General features: G+C 43.3%; 1 protein-coding gene across 1 annotated transcript in view; it reads left to right on the forward strand.

Moving 5' to 3' along the window:
- The first annotated feature begins 6,811 nt into the window (after window positions 1-6,811).
- The window catches only part of PDLIM5 (PDZ and LIM domain 5), a 158,017-nt gene continuing 143,592 nt past the window's right edge, over window positions 6,812-21,236 (forward strand). Inside the window, exons 1-2 of the mRNA XM_066631594.1 lie at window positions 6,812-6,903; window positions 12,134-12,269. Of these exons, the coding sequence (XP_066487691.1) occupies window positions 12,174-12,269 (96 nt within the window). The 5' untranslated portion in view covers window positions 6,812-6,903; window positions 12,134-12,173. The remainder of the gene's footprint in view (window positions 6,904-12,133; window positions 12,270-21,236) is intronic.

The following is a 21,236-nucleotide window of genomic DNA, read 5'->3' on the forward strand; positions in this document are numbered from 1 at the left end:
AAAACTGACCTATGAGACTGATTGTTGTTCAAGAGTTGCCCCTCTTATATTTAGCAAGAGAATAATAACCATCTCTCTTCACCCTAATACAATGTCTCAAGCCTATCAGGGGCATACTTTTTATTTACTTAATTTGATTTTGCCTGGGGGGGGGGGGGGCTACAAATCTTCTTTGACCCTAGATAGATGCCTTTTTACTTTTGGAAAAGCCCAAACATGACATCACTTCCGGTTGTGACATCACTTCTGGGGCAACATTTTGAGCTTGGCACCAGGCTACGTGATCATTAGCTATGCCACTGAGTGCATGTTTCTTAAGGGGAGCTCTCTGGAATGTGGAGAACCATCAGTGTGTAGAGGTGACCCAGGGCCAGCCCAAGACATCCTGTTGCCTGAGGTTGCATACTGCCCCCTTTTCCTAATGATGTGCTAACCTCTGCTTCTTCTACTCTCTGATGTTCTAGCTCAGCACTTCCTTCCCCTTCACATTTTTCTTTCCCTCTTATTTTTCAATCCAAGGAGTGGAAGGAGACAAAGAAGAGTAGTTTTTGTAGTTTTTGAGAAGGACTGGAATAATATAGAGAGAGATAACTGCACATGTGATGCTTACCTCAATGTGCTTGTAAAATTGTCAGTAAAACATTACAAAAACACCTATATAAATAATAATTAAAAAGATGTCTCCTCTAATGTGATTTGTCCTCGAAAGGAAACTAAATTCAGATAGTGCTGTTCCTGGAACTTCTTATCTTTAGAGGAAGAAGTGAGAATGTGCCATTATCAGATGCATTAAATCATCACATGTGCTTGGTTTCCAGGGTGCAAGCTGTAGAATCATCTATTTAAAGAAACCATCTTCAGCCTCATCATTTGTTCTGAGCCAAGCTGTGGATTGGGTTTTCTGCTGTGTTCATAATTCAACAAACCTTGAAGCATGAGCAAGCCATTAAAATAATTACCAATATTAATAGCTTAAACTGCTGCCAGGCTTCAACCAAAATGGATCTTTTGCCTATGTAAGGCATTTATTGTAGCAGTTGGCTGCTGTGATCTAAACCACTGTATTTGCTATTTGCCTAGCCCTGTGATTTTCATGCTGCAGCATGTTAAGTTTTTTTCCTCTTAGAGCAGACCATTATATAAAGAATTGTAATGGAAGATCAGAAGATCATCAGGTGGATGATGTGGTATTGATAGCGATTCCATGTTTTGACAGCTGTTTGACAGCTCTGGGAAGGGCAGGGCTGGCTCCACAGCTGTAACCAATCAAGGCCAATGGAGACCTGGATGGACACCTGAGCTTCATTTGACCTTGATGGGACTTTGAATGAGCTAAGGAGGTAGCTCACAGCTGAGCTGCATTTGGACTTAACAAGGGGCTGCAGGATAAAAGGCAGCTTCAGAAGGTGCAAAAAGCTGACCAGATGGTACCCCTGACCAAAGGGACCCTGACCAAGAGGAAACCTGACCTATACCTATGGGAGAAGGGGACTGCCAGAACTCTGCTGGAGAGGACACTGCTGCAGAGGAGGGACTCTGCTGCAGAAGACTGAAGTGGGAAGACTGGACTGTGATTTGAAGATTGGATTGGACTTGGACTGGAGGCTTTGGACCTTTACCCACTGAGTTAAGTGGAGTTTTGGGGAGGGAAAGCCTCTGGACAAGAGGAATTGCTTGGAGTGTGTAGCAATAAATTCTTGTTAATTGCTCAACTGATAAGGAGTTCTGCATTTCTTTGCACCCTTCTTGGAAAAGGAGGGTGTTAATTAGCCAAAAAGTGGGCATTAGAAGGGAGTTGGAATATTCAGATGGGACAAGAATAAAGGACAATGCTGCTCCTTTGCAACCATTGCATTAGCCTAATATATTTCTATCTCATTTATATATTAAAAAACACTTCAAAAGGACCAACCAGAAGATTTTGGCATTGATTTACAAAGTTCTCTATGGCATGTGCAGTGGTGCATTTATATATTATATTAACAGTATTTATATACCGCTTTTCAACTGAACGTTCACAAAGCGGTTTACAGAGAAAAATCAAATAACTAAATGGCTTAGTGCATAGTGGCCAGGAACATGCAGTAGCTAGCCATTCCTCCTTAAGTGGGGTGACTGGTACTTGCCCTTTAAAACTAAAGCAGTACTCTGCATACACTCTCTGTTGTCAAGGCAGCACACTAAACAAAAGGACCTAGCTTTAGAAAGAAGATGTACTTTCAGCCCAATCCTATTTCATCCCTGTATGGCAATGGGGGGGGGGGGAATTTTCAGGTGTATGTCACAGGGGATTTTTGGCTGCTGGAGGTTACCTCAGGGTAAGGGAACATTTGTCCCCTTGCCCCATGGTAAGCCCCAGCAGCCGCAAGAGGGCAACTTGGACCTGCACCAGTAATATTGCTGGTGCAAATCTGTGTTGACTTGTGCAGGTGGATCAGGCCTGGGAATGGGGTTTGGATACAGTGTGTGCAGCCACCACCAATCCCGCTCCCCTCCTGTGCCTGATCTGCCCATCTCTGCCCCATTGTTGCCCTGTTATTCCTCAGCTGACCTCATAGATCAGTGGTTCTCACACATTTAGCACCAGGACCCACTTTTTAGAATGAGAATCTGTCAGGACCCACTGGAAGTGATGGCATTACTGCAAGTGACATCATCAAGCAGGAAAACTTTGAATAATCCAAGGCTGCAATCCTGCCCACACTTACCCAGGAGTAAGTTCCATTGACTATCATTGTTAAAAGCATATACAGAGTAGCCTGTTAAAAGTATAGAACTGTAACACTTCCCAAATGCAGTTACATATCATGGTGACATCAAGTCTAATATATTAAAAATGAAATATTGTAATGATTACAACCTGAAGTTGGTTCATCCCAACCCTCAGTTTGAGAAACACTGTAGATGGAATGGCCCTGAGAGCAAGTGGGAAAATTCACTCTCTTATGTCTCTTGGCTAGTCATTGCAGATGTACAGAGGTAGTCAGAAATAGTCAGAGTAAACAGCTGAGTACTTTAACTATAGAAGTGCTAGATCTGACCAGCTCAGGTTTTTGTGTGTAAGGGTAGCAGTGGCTGTGGTATTGATAGAATTTCAGGTAAGGTCTATGTGCCAAAACAAATGGGAAAGAAGAAAGGGTAGATGTCCACATAACAGACTGGGGACCCACCTGAAATGGGCTCACAACCCACCTAGTGGGTCCTGACCCACAATTTGAGAAACACTGTTCTACATGGTTGAATTCAAAATGGCCACTAGACAGCTGTTGGCTGTTTGTATAAGTACTAAGTAAGGCATAGCTTGACAGCAGTTTCCTGTGATCCTAGTTAGGTTTTGAAGCCCATAACTGGGAGCACTGGATGTTTCCCACAATGGGAAAGCAAGTATTTTGTATCCTCAGTGTGAGAGAGCAGCCATGCAGGTTGCACAGCCCACCCTAGGCCCACAATGGTCCCCCTCTTTCAGCCATTAAGACTAGCAACAGATGAGCATGCTCTGAAGCACAGAGACAACATGCTTGCAACAGACTTATATGGCAGACAATGAATTCCATTCATGCAGCCAGGAGTGATGAATGCATACGTCACTCTGGGAGGTAATGAAAGGCTGACATGACCTAGCATGCCCGTAACAGAAGCTATTTTTTTTCCAGGCTTGCAATTTAGTCTGCTACAAAGTCAAACAAGACATCAGGCAGCAGATTCAGGACCAGGCCTGCATCTAAGACATTGTAGTGGGCAGGAGGGGAAACAGCACTTTCTATAAGCAGCACATCTGGTGAATTAAAAGCAGTTTGTGTTCAACACAATGTGCAACCATTTCCAGCAATTAAAAAATATATAGCAGGGAAGGATGCAACTTCTCACAATATTCTTGCCCCATCCAAGATTGTACAATTTCAAACTAGAAAGGGAACTTTACTTTTTAATGCTTGCCCTCCCCATTAAAAAAAACAACTCTACGTACATAGAAAATGTGTGTGTTTGGAGAGGTTCTCTCTATTTGGAGAGGTTGTTTTTGTTTGTAAGATAAGATAATATTTTGCATCTGCATTATGTGTAGGCTTCAGATCAGGATACAAAAGACTCTCAATTTACCATTTAGTAACCACTGATGCATTTTTTTTTCTTTGCTTTACTTCAACCCCCATAATCTGCAGTTTGAATCATGGTGACTATGATTGGATTCAGATGAAGAGCTGAGGTGATGATGCAATGATAGGATACTGTGTGTATGTGTAACACACACATGCCCCAGATTTAAAAATAAAATGTTCCACATATTTTACAAATATGTTGCATAAAGGAAATATACAATCACCAATTAGAAATTAACAATTATAAACAAAATTCAGCATAAAAAACCAGTTTAATTTAATTTCTGATTTAAGAGGTAGTGGTCAATATTAAATACCTTATGGAACAGATGCAATTTCAGAGCCCATTTGAAAACAGAAAGAAAGGGGTCTTGGTCCTTTTGGGACAGGGAGCCATTTAGTTATTTGATTTTTCTCTGTAAACCGCTTTGTGAACTTTTAGTTGAAAAGCGGTATATAAATACTGTTAATAATAAATCTCCTTGGCTGGAGAATTCCACAAATGTTGAGCTACCACTGAAAAGGCTCTGTTTCTGATACCCACCAACTGGATCTGAGTGACTCAGGGCTCAGGTTGGTTCATACGGGCAGAAGCAATCCTTTGAAAAATGCATTGATATTGTGATCATTTGCTTGAGTAGTCTTAGGGCCCAATCCTATCCAACTTTCCAGCACCAGTGCAGCCACAATGCAACTCCAAGATAAAGGGAAAAGCATTCCCTTACATTAAGGAGGCCTCTGTGACTGCCTCCTCAGTCCCCACCAAAGGTTGCAGCACACACCCTATTGGCATGGCTGCACCAGTGCTGGAAAATTGGATAGGATTGGCCCCTTAGGATTGGCACAGGGAACTGATGAGATTGCAGTTTCCCTGACCCTTACTTCATTTCAAAGGAATGCTACTAGGGGCATCACAACAAAATTAATCCAGTCTGCTTTTTAACAGAAATGCCATGAGGCCTTTTTTAAAAAAAACAAAAAAAACACAAAACAGTGTGCTATTCTGTTTTAGTCAGACCAGGGATGGGCAATCTTTCAACTTTAGGGATCCTGGACCTTTAACAATTGTGTAGGAGAGAGAATTTCAGCAGGTTTTCACAATTTTGTGTCAAGCTCAGGTTGCTGCCCCTCTAAAGCTTGTTACCAGTGCAATTGCTACTTTCTGAACCCCTTTTAGCTACACCACTGCTCTGATGCATATGCCTCCATTTTGCACCCACCACCTGGAATGGCTCCAAAGGGGAGGGGAAGGGGCCACTCCTTCACTACATGCTGTAGTGAAGTTACCTGCAAAACTTAGTGCTCTGCACCCCCTCTAGCTATGCCACTGCCTAGCATTGCTTGTCTCCTCTCTTGTTACTTGCCCTTCCAGGACAGTAGATGTTTCAATATTGGATTTGGTTTGGTTTGATTGCTCTATGCAATTGTTTTTATAAGCCTCCTCTGGGGCCCTTTTTAGGGTCTAAAGGCTGGATCTATATCTATAGTTGTAAATAAATAAATGCCACCATCCTAGGCAAACAGGGACCACAGTGTCCCAGGGACAGGTACCAGAAAATAAGTCCTGTCCTAGGAAGAAGGGGAGAGCTGGAGGGTATGTTTGCCTACTTCTAAGGCTATGAATAGCTGGTAATAATTATCATTAACAAAGGGACATTAACAAAGGGGCCTGAATGTGAGAAACATAAGTTGGATCAAAGTTTTTCTGGAAAAAAAGAAAGAAAAGATTGCTACCCAATGCATATTTATTAGATCACTGTTTCTCAAACTGTGGGTTAGGACCCACTAGGTCGGTTGTAAGCCAATTTCAGGTGGATCCTCAATCATTTCAATACTTTTAGTATTATTAGACTTGATGCCAACATGGTATGTGACTGCATTTGGGGACTGCATTTCTGTACTTTTAGCAGGCTACAATGTATATGCTTTGAACAATGGTAGTCAGTGGGGCTTACTCCTGGGTAAGTGTGGATAGGATCGCAGCCTAGGATTGTTACAAAATTTTCCTGATGGTGTCACTTCTGGCCATGACACCACTTCATGAAGTGAGGTTAATGACATCACCTCTGGTGGGTCCCGACAGATTATTGTTCTAAAAAGTGGGTCCTGGGTTTAAAGGTTTGATGAGATGAGACATGAGATTATAAGCAGCCCCATGGAACTCATAGGATTTAGCTGGGAGTAAGGGCCCAATCCTGTCCGACTTCCCAGTGCAGCCGCAATGCAGCTGTGAGGAAAGGGAACAAATGTTCCCTTATCTGAAGGAGGTGTCTGTGACTGCACACCCCCTCCCGCAGGATGCAGCGCAGGTCCTGTTGGCAGGGCTGCACCTGCACTGGAAAATTGGATAGGCTCCTAAGGTTGCACTCCTATCCACTTACTTGGGAGTAAGCCCCCTTGACTTTGGTGGGATTTACTTCTGAGTAGACATGCATAGGCTTGGGCTGTAAGGCTGCACTCCTATCCACACTTACTTGGGAGTAAGCCCCCTTGACTTTAATGGGATCTACTTCTGAGTAGACATGCATAGGCTTGGGCTGTAAGTTAAGGGGGAAAGTAGGGGGCTGGGGAGGTCTGGGTGGGGGAGGGAGGGAGGGAGGAGGATGCCTGCCTGGCTCTCTCTGTGCGCTGCGTGCCTGGCAGGTCTCCTCCTGGCTCAGCTGGAGCGAGCTGGCCGGTCCCTCCTGCGCTGGAGAGGGGAGGAGCGGAGAGAAGGGGGCGGAAGTGCGAGCTAGACCGGGGCGCAAAGCAGTTCGCTCTCACACGCACTCGAGCTGGTGGTGGCAGCGCCTGCGCGTCCTCGGAGGTGAGCGCAGCAGGGGAGAAGTTGGGGGGGGGAGAGAAGGATACCCTCCAAGGCGGGCCAGTAGAGGGGGGACCTGTTGTGTGTGTGTGTGTGAGTGAGACACACACACACACACACAGCGCGAGCGCATTCGGTGCGCCCTTGGCGAGCTGAGCGCTCGGCTCGCGCGGAGGAAGCTGAAGAGGCGCCTCAGGGGCACTTGGGGGGTGTTATGTGTAGGAACCTGCTCCACCCCCCCGAGTCTCCACTCTGCAGGAAGAAGCCTCAAGGGAGAAAAGGAGCCATTCTCCTTGGGGGGGGGGGGGGAGAAAGCCAGTGTGCGGGGCTGGCTGGCTGGCTGCAAGGAGAAGGAGCCCCTGGCAGAGCCCCCCAGCAGCCACCCGGGCACCAGCACCAGCAACTCGCTGGTCGCTGCATATACGCCCCAGGGCTCGACTGTGCGTCCACCTGCGGGCTGGGCAGCAATGAGAGACTCCAGTCCCTTCAGTCCCTTTGCTGACTGAAAGTCCCCTCAGTCCCAAGAGAAGCTGCCCAGCCCAGGCCCCCCCCCCCCGCAGAGACTTCGGATCAAGGTGCAGCAGGCCAGCCCTCGTTTCCCCAGCTGGGCTGCGCTGACAGTAGCTGTTTTGGCAACAACCTGCCTGCAACTCTGTAATCCTAGGCCAAGTCACCACTGTGCGGGGGGGGGGGGGGCATTTTCATAGCAGAGCTGGGCAGGGCAGGTTGAAGGGTGTGGAATGGTTTGGTAGCTCTGATTTCCTCCTCCTTGTCAGGACTTAGTGTAACTAAGGAAAAGCAGAAGCCCACGCACAAGGGAAAGTCTGCTTAGAGCAGCTGCTTTCAACCAGTGTCCCGTGGCACATTGGTGTGCTGCAAGTGGTTTGCAGGTGTGCCCTGGGCATCTGGGGGTGGGTCATTGCTTAGTAGGGCTATTGGGGATGGAGCCCCCCCACCAGCAGAGAGGTGTACCTTGTTGATTGTCAAAAAACTGATGGTGTGCCATGACCATTTTAGCAATTTGTTAGTGTGCCACAGGATTAAAAGATTGAAAACCACTGGGTTAGAGAGTGACTTGTCTTTTGAGGGAATTTTTCCCCCCTCCTTTTGCAAGGACATTCTAAATTGTGCTTCTGGGTATAACTTGGCCGCTGTATCTTAATCTATGCCATGGTTATAAATGCATCTGGGCTTTCTTCTCTTAGTGCAACCTAATGCAATGTAAGATTTACAAAGGTTTTTGTGTGGGCAGCATAGAAGTAATTTGCTGTCTTCAAGCAAAATGTACTCTATTACCTTTGTTTTAAGCTCACATTGAAACAACTTGAAGGGTACAGTGTCTAACTGAGATGATGATCAAAGTGAAAAATCCATGGTGACTTTGTCTAAAAGTCCAACAGTGAGCCCCTGATGGTTCTTGCATATCTTTTCAGTAGAATCCAGATGAATTTTTTATTCATTGTAAATGCTTTCCATAAATCTTCTTCCATGTGCATTCCCAGAGAGAGAGCGAGAGCGCGAGCTGTTGAAATAATGAGATCTAGCAGATTGAGTAGTCAAGTTTGAGATGCAAGGATCAAAACGCAACTTGACCTTCTGATTTTCCTAAGGCCTGGGTTGTCGGACTTTTTCACGTCTGAACTAGGGGAAAAATTATTTCAGCTTTGACAGAACTGAAAGGTCGATGTTGGATGATGATAGAATGCAAGTCTTGATGCTTTTATTCTGAGTGAAATCCATATACCTGTCCTCTTGCTTTGGACAATCTTTAATTCATCTTAACAGTTTTAGTTTAGTAGTTATACAGTACGAATGGGCATTAGGCTTCTACTTGTATAAGTAGTTCCTAGTAGAAATGGAAGCTTCTTGCTGATGTCTGCCATTCTAGGCACTGTATTCTAGTGCCTTTCTAACTTCTTACTGTAGCTGCCAGTGATATGGAAGATGGCTTTTCTTTCAAGAACAGTTCTCTTCCTCTCCCCTTCCTGAAATAAGACTCATCTTTGCAGGAGGTTGCATAGCAGAAGTCTTTCAACCTGACAGTACTAGAAGGCTGCAGTTCTGTATGTGTGTGAGAGTGAGTTGTGTTTGAAAACTTTCTTAAACAGGGTTCATTTTTTCTTCTAACGATTTACCTTGATACAGTTTGAGAAGCCCTGCTTTTAGCAATTTCTGCGGAATAATATATTTGCGAAAGGGATCAAATGTGTGCACCTGTGGTCTGGGCAGAAATGGGTTTTAACTGCTGCAGTTTACAAAGCCTCATTTGGACTTTGCAGAGGTTGTCAAACACCATCTTATATCTTAGTTCTGAAGTGAAGGACACACAAGTGTGTTGAGGATAAGTGCATATAAATTCACTTGCCAGAAACAGGAATTATACTTTTAGTCCTCCTGAAATTGAAATGCAAAATCTCTTGTTTGTCTGAAGTTCTGCCTTAAGTATTTAATAACTATGGGTTTTTTCCATGTTACTTTGGCTTCATTTTACAGTCTATGTAGCCCTTCTCTGTTTCCAAATACATAAAAATGAGTGACAGCTTCTACTTGGGTAACAATACAATATCTTACCTGAAGCAGTCATCTTGGATGTTAAACAAAAATGCTTGTAATTTGTAAAGAAAATTATCATCTGGTTTTAAGGACATGACTTAGGCTTCATGTGGAGGTTTTCGTTTTTGGATGATTGACTTGTGTATGAAACCTTTCCTGACTAACAAATTACTACTTTGTGTGCCTTATAGCTTAAATAAAAACTTTCAGGGAGAGATTTTTGACTGAATGTGATGGAAAACCGAAAGTATGTCATGATTCATACAGAATGACCAAATTTATAAATTCTAATGAACCTGTGGCGTTTTTAGGGGAAAAAGTTATCCTTCCGTTTAAAAAAAACAACGGGATTTCTTTCTCATTTTCTAAAGTTTCTTAAGAAACTTTAAAAAGTATATCAATGTGTGTTTTTATTGTTAAAATGCTATTAAGAAATTCACAGAGCCTCAGAAATCTAATATATTGAATTGTGATTAACCAGGCATGAGTGTTAATCACTGCACTTGTGCATGTGCACATACTCACAGGTAGTCCCAATACTGCCTTCTTGTGTACACCTTTGAGTATTCTTGTATATTGAGTTGGGGCATTGGCGTAGCTAATGATCTTGTAGCCTGCTGCCAAGCTCAAAATGTTGCCAGCTCAAAGTGATATCACAACCAGAAGTGATGTCATGCCTGGGCTTTTGAAAAAGTGAAAATTGGGAGGAATCCACCTCCTCCCCCCAGCAGCTCGCCACCCACTTGCTCTGCTGCCTCTATCTGCTACCTGGGGTCAAAGAAAATTTTGTAGCTCCCCCTCCATAACAAAACCAAATTTAATTAAGTAAATAAAAAGTTATTGGTTCCATGCTGTATCACAGGGGTGCCCAAACCCCGGCCCTGGGGCCACTTGCGGCCCTCGAGGCCTCTCAATGTGGCCCTCAGGGAGCCCACAGTCTCTAATGAGACTCTGGCCCTCCTGAGATTTGTTGGAGCCCTCACTGGACCGACACAACTGCTCTCAGCGTGAGTGTGACTGTTTGATCTCTCACGTGAGCTGTGGGATGAGGGCTGCTTCCACTGATTCTTGTTTCACATCTGTGATGCAGTAGCAGCAGCAAAGGAAAGGCCAGCCTTGCTTTGTGCAAGGCCTTTTATAGGCATTGAGCTATTGCAAGACCTTCATTCGTTCATATAAGTTCATCTTTAATATATTCATTTATGTAAACTTATGTAAATTTATTCAAATTTTAAATGTGAATTAATTCTTTTTTTCCCCCTGGCCCCCCCCGACACACTGTCAGAGAGATGATGTGACCCTCCTACCAAAAACTTTGGACACCCCTGCTGTATCATAATAACATCTCATTGGCACTCAGAACAATCAGTCTCATAGGTCAGTTTTGAGTTAAGAAAATCCACTTTTTGTTCCATAAAGGCAGTTGTGTTTTCATTTTCTGCTTAATTGGCCATAACTTTTGATAAAATAGAGATATATGGCTTGTTTCATTGCATTCTGCATGAAATTACCTTTCCAATGATGTATAACAGGATGGTATTATTCATACATACCAAGATTTTCACAATTTTGGTCACTAGTGTCAAGTTCAGCTTGTTGCCCCCCTAAAGCTTGATGCCTGGTGCAACTGCTACCCCCTATACCGCCTTAGCTACGCCACTGAGTTGGGGAAGCAATGTATAATTATTTCATGGACGGTAAAAAGATGTGATGCTTATACAACATGCTTAATTATATTTTATTTCCCAGTCTATACATATTGTTGTTTCTGTCTAACTTTAATAAGGCAGTGGGGAAACAATCTCTTCCTTGCCTTGGGGTGAGATTGAGGGGGGATGTAGGTGAATGTAGGCTAGTCTGCTATGGCAACAAACAATGCTATTATATTGAAGTGGTATTTGAGCTTTGGGAGATCTAGATTGCCAGAGGTTCTGGGTGGAAGAATCTGGATTGTTACTGGACAGCTATGGTCCAGAACCCTGTGCCTCTAGAATATTCATTGCCCTTCTTTACCAGGGAAATGTTTGGCATCTTGCATTGCACGTTCCAAGCATTTCCCCCTTCAGAAGCGAATGAAGCTGCTGCTAGAGACGGAGAGCCTCTGAACTGAGGCCAAAATCCAAGCCTTAATTTATTCCAGGGCTCAGCCCAGGGATCTATTTGCAGAATGAGGGCTGAGCAGGATTCACCCACCATTTTTTAGGTGTCCATGTGAGATGTTTTGTGCCTTTGCCTAAAAATAGGAATGAAGCACCCATGTCTGCATAGGGTATACTTGCTGGCAAAGTTTTGTTGCTTCATGGTAACTTCTTTGAAATGTATTAATGCAATGTTTAGGTTCCAGATTTATTAGTTACCCCATGTTCTGCAGAAGGGGTTTGAACCTTGACACTTCTCCTCTTAGACACTTAGGGTCTGATCCTAGCCAACTTTCCAGTGTCGATGCAGCCATGCCATCAGGGCATGGGCTGCATCCTGCAGTGCTGGGCAGTCATGGAGGCCCCTTCAAGGTAAGGGACATGTTTGTTCCCTTTCTTCAGAGCTGCATTGTCCTGGAAAGTTGGATAGGATTTGGCCCTCCTTAATGTTAAAACTTTTCAGAGTAGACTAAATTTTTATTTTGTTACCTTTTGTGTATGTTACTTCTGTATTCCAAATGATCTTTAAAATTCTCTTACAGACATTTATTTTCTGGGATTAGACCTTGACTGCTAAACATCATGAACAACTATAGTGTTTCTCTTGTTGGTCCAGCTCCTTGGGGTTTCAGGCTTCAAGGTGGCAAAGACTTCAACATGCCTCTGACTATCTCACGGGTAAGTATGTTTTGCCTTTTTAACCTTAATGCAGAAGTTTACTGCGTCATCATTTCACGGAAACCAGTGCAAAGGATTTGAATTTCTGTAACATGATCTACCTATTCACTGCACAGATGAGTATTCTGTCACATGAAATTGGGATATTTGGTTGGTTTTAAGGAATAGGTAGTGTTCCACTTCACATGAACTGGGAAACTTGCTTTTATACTGTGGCATTTTAGTTAGCCTTAAGAAAAATGTCACCAGCGTTAGCTTTTGAATTTTTTTCTAAGTAACTGTATGGACCATTTTTTGTGTGCATGCATGCATCAAAACATGTAGTTAATGTGCTTGTCTTCTATCTGAACTATGATGTGACAGTAGAAAGCAGTTTGTTTTAGTGAGTGTCTTGTGGTAGCCACTGTACCCACAGTAGAGTAAGTTTCATCACTGACCCAGGGATAAATCTAGCTGCTAAGTTGTGGTGGTGGAGCTGCTTCCTGCTTTGGTGCAAGTGGGGGGGGGGGGGAGAGTGTGAGAACACAGAGCAAGGACACTTGCAGTCCCATTTGTTGGGATTGGGACACTAGTTTATCACTTCATAGCGATCCTTTCATAATCTGGCCTTCTGGCAAAATTAGTTCCTTACTAGGGAAATACCATATTAGTTGGGATAATAAAATGTGAATGTGAAAGGGCAACCCTGTGGCCTCTTACTTAAGAAATAGTTTCCTGTTACTATTTCAGTTTAGCACACTTCTTTTTGCAAAGTTTGCTGCTTACAGTAAACAGGAGGAAGTTTAAATAGTGTCTTAAAGAGCCCTTGTTAACATCCCTGTTGAGTTTAGCATTAGAGCACAAAGGTACTTCCTGACCTCATAACATACAAGCGAACAGGTGTGTAGTAGAGACAAATACAAAGGAAATAGATAATGTGGGGCAAAGGAAATGCAGAGCAATTTAAAAACAAAATCAAAAGACTTGGGAGAATCAAAACTTAATGGGTGTTAGAATTTTGCTTATTGATGGTCTTCCCAAATCAAGAAAAGTTTTGTCTTATTTATATCCTGTTAGGGAGAGTTTTCAGGATGTACAGTCATTGACCTATAGATGGATGCATATCTGTTAGTACCAAAGTTAAATTTGATCTCAAGTGACCCATCTCCTGAACACAATAGGAGGATATCTGCATGTAGTATTTTTCTGAGATTAGATTTTTGTTTCCCAGAATTATTTACAGCTTAGAATCTGTTTATTACAGTATAATTTTGAAACTTTGAACCAATTTCTGTTTAATGTTTGAGAAGTTTAAATGACTTTTTGAAAAGGCTCCTGTTCTAGTTCTAGGATACTGAAAGAAGCAGAAATCTCTCCTCTTTCTGGTAGTCCCCAGCAAGAATCCTAGAAACTCCATTTGCTAAAGGAGGCACTGAATCTCTCATAACTCTTCTATTCTGACTTTCTTCTTGATCAGGGGTCTCCAAACATTTTGGCCAGAGGGCTGCATCAAATATCTGGCATGGTTTTGAGGGCCGGAAAAACAATTTAAATATAAAATTTAAATAAATAAATTAGAGATGGAACTTAGATGAATGAATAAATGGGCTCATTCATTCAACCTCTGTGGCCCTCAGAACACCCTCCAGACACAATCGGAGCACAGTTCTGGTCATGTTCTGTTGAGTGGGCCAGAGGCTTTCAGGGGACAAGAGGTTGTCTGTGGGCCGAATAGAGGCTTGCTGCAGTCTACATTTGGCTCCTGGGCCGGGGTTTGAAGACCCCTGTTTTTGATCAACACTTTCAGAGAACTACAGGGCAATGTTAATAATTTTTTCTTTCTGTTACTATTTCAGTCTAGCACACTTCTTTTTGCAAAGTTTGCTGCTTACAATAAACAGGAGGCAGTTTAAATAGTATCTTAAAGAGCCCTTGTTAATGTCCCTGTTGATCCCTAGGCTCAAGACACAACCTAGCAGTGAGCATCTGCTTGCAAAATCTTTTGAAATGAGTATGATTGGTACTTCATCTATGCGTGGGGTGTGTCCATCCGTGCATGATTTACATTTTATAAGCCTTGACTTTAATTGTGTTGATGTAGTTAATTAAATGCACATTTCTCTCCAGAATGCAAGTGGAGTTATAGTATTGTGTTAGCTTTTTCCTTTGAATTGCATGCTTTTTAGTTTTGAGTTAGTGCCCTTCATTCTGGTATGTTGTTCAGTTGCTTTTCTGATAATAGAAGAGCATGATGTTGTGTGGCTGGTACATCAGAACATCAGAACAGTGTGTACAACATGCTTCTCTTCTTGGTACAGTCAGAAGTGCTACCTAATTGAAAGCTGATAAAGAAATGCACCAACAAAGGAACAGAGCTGTTTATGTGCCCTTTACAAAGGTTCCGATGTCTGTTGTGACCTTCTTGGGTTTGGGGTAGTCATGCATGCAATTCATTCAAGGCTGTGAGGGCAAGTTATTTTTGTGGTCTTTGTATCAGGAGCTGGCAATCATGGTAGGGATGCATGCAAGTATGTTTAAAAATACTTTTGAACAGGACTTTGGAACTGTCACTAAATTGAAATTAGTTTCTAATGGATTTATTCTTAGTGAGAGCATTCTCACAAGCAAATGTCACTCCTCTGCAAAAAGATTTTGTCATAAAATTCATCTGGGTTGCTCCTGTAGCCTTAGCAGAACTGGAAAAAATGATTTCAACTTTTAGATGGAGTGAGGTATACTCAGATGAGTCCAAGTATTGTGCTGTCTCTGACTTCAAAAGCAAGGCTTTGATGTGTGTTAATTGCAAGTTATGTAATGGTAGGAAAATATTTTGCCATTTTGGTATCATAGTTGCCATGAGAAGTCTGCTAATTTCAGTCCAGTTTATGGTACAGGAAATTGTGGGGAGATTGGAATTGATAGATTTGAGAGACCACTGGGATCCAATTAGTCTTGGTGAATGATCACTGGTGTAGAAGTATGGTACAGGTTAAACACAGAGCAAGCTTGGGAACTATGCAAAGGAACTAAAAAGTGACAGCAGACATGATGGCTAGCAGAGGTATAAAGTGGTTCATGTTGCTGATGTAAAAATGACACTTTAGATTCTTATCTGATGTCTCTAGATAGAATAAGTATGCCTGAGGGACAAATGTAAGGAGGCGTAGGTAGCCACTTCGGAGGATTTATTTACAGTACATGGTAATGCATCCTGTAGATCAGTGTGTCTCAAAGTCTCTGCTGTGGTGGATTGGCAATATTTTTCCAATGTGTCAATAGACCTGGGATAAGAGTGCCTGAAAGAACTGTCTCCTCCCACACCAGTGCTGCTGTCATGGTTGGATATTTTACTTTGTGTCTCACAGCTATCTGACATGCAAGATTTTTATCCCCCCCACCCTTAAATGTCCTGTGAAGCCAAGCTGGCCCCTCAGTTGATTGCTTTTTAGTGAGCAGTGATGACCTTTTTGGTTGACCTTTCCTTGGGATTCTTCAGTTCTTTACTGCTCTTCTGTTTGGTTATCTGTGCCCTGCTTGCTGCTTCCTAAAGTCACCCAGACCAATCCCATGCCTCTCCTGGGTTCAGTCCACCGGACGGCCTGCCCTCCCCCACCCAAAAATGCCCTGCTTCTGCCACCCTCTAAAATCTCTGAGCTGTCTGCCCTTCACTGGCATGAACATACCTGAGTTTAGCGCCACAAGGCTGGATTTGGCCTCTGTGAGCCAGCACACATCTGCACGTTGGCTCCGTTGACTCTGGAGTAGTTGCAAAATGCTTTACAGTACATACACGACACTTCTGGGCCAGCTCAAGGGCCTTGCGCCTGCCAGAGTTCACTTCAGGATTCCACTCTTAAGGTCTCCACTAGCACAGTGCAGATATTCAGAAATGTATAGCACCACAATCCTATACTTGTCTATGCAGTAGTAAATCTCACTGATTTCAGTGGAACTTACTTCCAAGTAAGTGTACATAAGGTTGCAACTTAAATGTTGTGTAGGTTTTTTGTTTTTTTTGTTCAAATATTATTTTTGAATTGAGCAGGGCTGCCTGATGGTGGGTGAGAAGGTTTTGCAGTATAGCAGCATATACCAAAGTTCCGGGGCAGGGGAGCTCTGATTTTTTCACTTCATTTTTCTGTGTGGTGGGGACAAATGTATGTTTCTTCCCAGTTCTGTTAGACAAGGAATTCTTGACTTTTGAAAAAGAACTGGAAGCTCCTAGATGTGTGAAGTTGTATGTCATTGGAATATCTACTTTTATGCATCATAATTCTTGGTTTTGGACCAAGCTGTACAACTATTGGAGCAACAGTCTAAAATTTTTTCCCTTGCTCAGCTTGGTCCTTAGTCTGTGAATCCAGACACTAAAAAAGTAAAAAAAAAAAAAAAAAGTTCATTTAAGTGTCAAATTTTATAACATGTTAAACATAAATATTAATACAGTCATACCTTCAGTAACTCAGCTTTCTTTATCGGAGTGTTTCTAGCCAGTGGTAGCCAGTGGTTTCTGGTGGTACTTGCAGGACCCCTGCTGCCCAGCAGCAAGACCAGTAACACAACACAACAAATAGCAGTAGGAGGCTCAGCTTGGCAGGCAGAGCTCCAAAGCATGTTTTTCTGTGCTCGAAAAAGCCCTCCCATCCACCGTGAGCCTCTTACTGGTGTTTGTTGCATCATATCTGGCCTCCCAACCCAGAGGTAACTGGCAATTGTGTCATCACGTTATTTCTGGTGGTACTTCCAGAAGTGGAAGGACTATGTGGACTATGTGAAGTGGTACAGCCAAAGACACATGTTGAGAAACTGTTTTAGCCTAATTCATTATAGCACTCTTTGCCCTGACGTGATGGGGCAGTGAATTCTGGGCCATTCATATCTGTTTCCTGCCTGTTGGATCAAAAAGGTCTTTAATAGTGCTGTTTTATGCAGTGCTTGACTTTTGGAGAACATATTGCTCATGCTATTTGAGCATATACATATGCTGGATATGATTATGACTTTGTGTGGATTTAGTAAAAATCTAATCAGGCAAAGAAATATAGATTTCAATATTCATATTTCAGCATTTCTCAACGTTCCACTTACCGTGTACCCCTTGGTGCATGCTGTCCTATTGCACGCATCACCGGAAGTAACTGGTGATGACTTCCAGGCTTCCAAGAAGCCCGCTCTGAGCTTCTTACTGGTGTCTGGTGCATCCTGTCCCAGTGTTGCAGATTCGGAGGCCTGCAATATGAGGACAGGATGCACAGATAAGAAGCTTGGAGCAGGCAGGCGGGCGAGCTTTTTCAGGCCCATGAAAACCACATGCTCAGGCTCTACCCACCAAGCTGAGCTTCCTACTATTGTTTGGTTCATTGCGTCCTGGTCTTGCTGCCGGGTCATGGGTGTCTGGGAGTGCTGCAGATACCACAGACACCTTCCATACCACTGGTTGATCAATGGTGAAATATTTTCAAGAAGTTCCTGTATCTTCCCTGCAAACCCATTTCCCCTGCACTTTAGGATGTGTTTTGTAGGGGAGCATAAATCTATGGGCAGTGATAACCCTTTTAGAGTTGGCTTATTGTAAATGGTGACTTGGTGGGTCTCTGGGGAAAACAGAATGCTGGATTAGGTGGGTCTTTTGTCTGAACCAGCAGAGCTTTTCTTATGAGCTTTCCTGTCCAGAGAGATCATTTTCAGAAGCCCTTCTCTGGCACCTGAGGTGAGGTGACCAGGGGAAAGATGTACTTAGTGGTGGCCCCCTGTTTGTGAAATATTCTCCCTAGGGAGGCTTTTCTGGTAGCCACTTTGATGATTTAGCACCAGATGAATCCCAGTCATGATAGTTTTAATGCTGCTTTTTGTGTTTAACTGATAAGCCAATACTGATATTTTTATTTAGTATTTTAAAATCACATTGCTTTTCAACAATTCAATCATCTGCCTCAAATTTGCATATGTAGGTTGTGTGTAAACTTTGCTAGGAATACATTGCATTGAGCATAGTACAATTTACTTCTGTGTAAATATGTTGCACATCTAACAGTGGTGCCTCCTGGTCTCAGCTGCACCTTTTCCAACCAACAGCACAAACAGACTATCCCTAGGCCTTATGTGCTGTCTGTTTTTTTAAAAGATGTAGTTTGTGCCCTCCTGAATGGTACCTTCTGCACTGGATACTGTAAATGACACTCTGGTGGTTGCATACAGTTCTTCTCCCTCCCCTCCCCACCTGATGGCACAAAACTTACTTGATTTTAGCCTATGCCTTATCCTACACACTCCTTGCAACTGCATGTATCTGATAAATTAAAACTGTATACTTAAGGGAACAAAAAAGGTTTTGCAGGGATAACTGGGGCAGAGCTGTTTATTGGTGGAATGTGTTGAAGAAAAAAAATACAGTGGGGCTGCCTGGGTGTAACGTAGGCAAGAAAGAGATTCTGAACATTATTTTAACAGTGTAATAAGTTTTAATTAGTGCTTGAGCAATCCCTCTTTCTTGGAATTGTGTCTTCAGTACTGAAGTCTGATTTGTTTTCTAGACAATTTATTATCTTTCTCAACAGCATGGCCTGATTTCAGCTGTTGCTAAATATGGGAAAATTTGCATTTCATCTGTAGACAAGTTATTTGCTAGGTCAGTGACAGCCTCAAATTAATATCTCTAAGGTTAACGACACATTGTTGGTCATTTCAGAACAAACAAAAATAGCTTGCAAAATTAGTCATGATCTGTTTTAACTCTGTGGGAGAAAGAATGGCCTCTTATTCTTTCTGAGTGACAATTCAGTTGTAGTTGGGGGTAAAATACAGAAAAGCTTTTTGGCTATTGTAGGATTTGAAGCTTCTGCAGCCGTCCTGTTGGTTCAATTCCAGTTACTATGATCAATATGAGACTAATAGATATCTGTTTTTTCTTTTCTTGCTAATCATCAGAGGTGTTGATGCAAACGCTTAGAATCTCTACAGCATGCTATCATTGTTGCATTAGAACATGACAGGAAAAATAGAAGTTGGGGAGGGGGGACTGGAGCTGGGCAGGGGACTCAAATGTCAGGCACATTGTGTTCCTCTCTCCTTTCTCAAAGTTGGTTCTGAGGCATGGGAAGAGTGGGGCCTTGCATGCAAGCCCCTATTACATTTTATATGCTGGTATCTGTAGCTGCGTGCATGTCCTCAGGTGTACAGGGTGCATATGTGTAAAAATTTTCCCTATAATATACAAGGAAGTGGATGCCTAGTTTGGAGAAGGTTTAGTGACTGAGCTCATAGGCTCTCAGAATTCTTGGGTTCAATCCCTGATATCTTCATTTAAATCAGTAGATCTCAAACTGTGATCCATGGCTCCTTGGGGAGCCAGGAAATAGCAGAGGAACCGTAGAATCCTCAAAGAGAACCTGCCACCCTATACAATGTATAGGATTGTAGTGCTAGTGGCACTGGTTCTCAAACTGGGACATTGCGACGCCCTAGCCTGAGAGCCCTGGCATCTGCCTCCTTAAGGGACGGGGAGGGGGAATGGAGCGACGTGGTCACTAGGATTGCGCCGCTTTGGAGGGGTGCATGGGCTTGCTTCCATTTACCTGAGCCTGCAGCAGGATCCTGTTGGTGTTGGGAGCCCTGTGCAAGCCTCTGCAGGGCTCCCCAACATGCAGAGACACTCAAAATAAGGATCGCGACCCACTTCTTGTTTTGTGATCGCAAATCAGAAGTGATCACAGTAATTATCTGCACTGTCTCCGCGTGTTGGGCAGCCCTGCAGAGTATGCTGTGGGGCTCCCTGCATCCCTGGGAGCCTGCTACAGGCTCTGGTAATTGGAAGCAAGCAGGATTTGAGGAGGGAAAAAACAGCCCTTGCTTAAGATCTGGAAAATCACTGCCTTCAGGGCCTGGGAGAGGGGGGTACTTTGTATACAGGCCCAGGATCAAAAAGGGGTCCCAGGAGCCAAAGGAGGGGACCCTAAAAGTTCCTGGGATCTGACATTTTCCTACCTACTCAGACTTGTTGCCTGCATGGGATGCTGGGGACACTACCACAAGTGTGCGGCTGCAGCTACTCGCAAGCCATGTATGCTGGGCCAAGGAATGCATAAATGACACTCTTCAACACAGTGTCAGATCTGGAAGGAAACTGGCCTGCTATAGGATCTCTTTGGCTTGTGTATCTGCTTACCACGAAGGAGTGTACAGGAGCTCAGGGACACAGCTGCGGGACTACAGCTGCTGCAGAAGCAAGTTTTGGTATGCACAGGACTCTTTCCAATCTAGTGTGAGCCTAAATATGATGATGCTCATTTTCTGCAATGATTTTCTATGTGTGAAAGATGTTGGAGAGACTTAGGAGTGTGTTTGGTTTTCCGTGTTACTGTAGCTGCTGATGCCATATGGGTAGACCTGAACTCCAAAGACTTTTCCAGTTGTCTCCACCCTCCCCCATCCTGTTTTGCTCCTCCCTGCCCCCACTCTCCCCTGCTCTGTTTCACCCCTCTCCCTTTGCAAAGGGGCCCAAAAGAAAATTTGTACCCCCAGACAAAATTCCTCTCAGAGGCCCTGCCTGCCTTACACAAGATCTGGTACTGGGTCCAATGGACCAATGATTCAACTTGATATGTGGGTGCTTTATATGTTCCTAATCTCTTCCTGATTGCAGTTTCCAGGTATTTTCAAGGCACAGCAGTGACTCTCAGATGTTCTCTCTTCACATCTTACGTTTTGTTATCAGTTATCTGGAATACAAAATGCTGCATGACAAGCTACCTGAATAGAATCTGTTTCCATCCACTTAAAGAAAACACTTACATACTGTATTCATTTCAAATCAAGAGAATGGGGGCGGGGGGGGCGGAGAAAGCAGATGGCTAGCTGTGAAAAGTCCAAAATAAGCCTTTGGGCAAGGTCCCTACAGCAGAACATTCTATTTAATGTAAACAGAAAAGAATGAGACTTGTTTTTCTTTCTCTCATTTCAAGCCCAGAGGGCTGACTCCTCCCGTCAATG

This window comes from Tiliqua scincoides, chromosome 6 (genome assembly GCF_035046505.1).
Source record: "Tiliqua scincoides isolate rTilSci1 chromosome 6, rTilSci1.hap2, whole genome shotgun sequence".
In the NCBI taxonomy this organism is placed as follows: Eukaryota; Metazoa; Chordata; class Lepidosauria; order Squamata; family Scincidae; genus Tiliqua; species Tiliqua scincoides.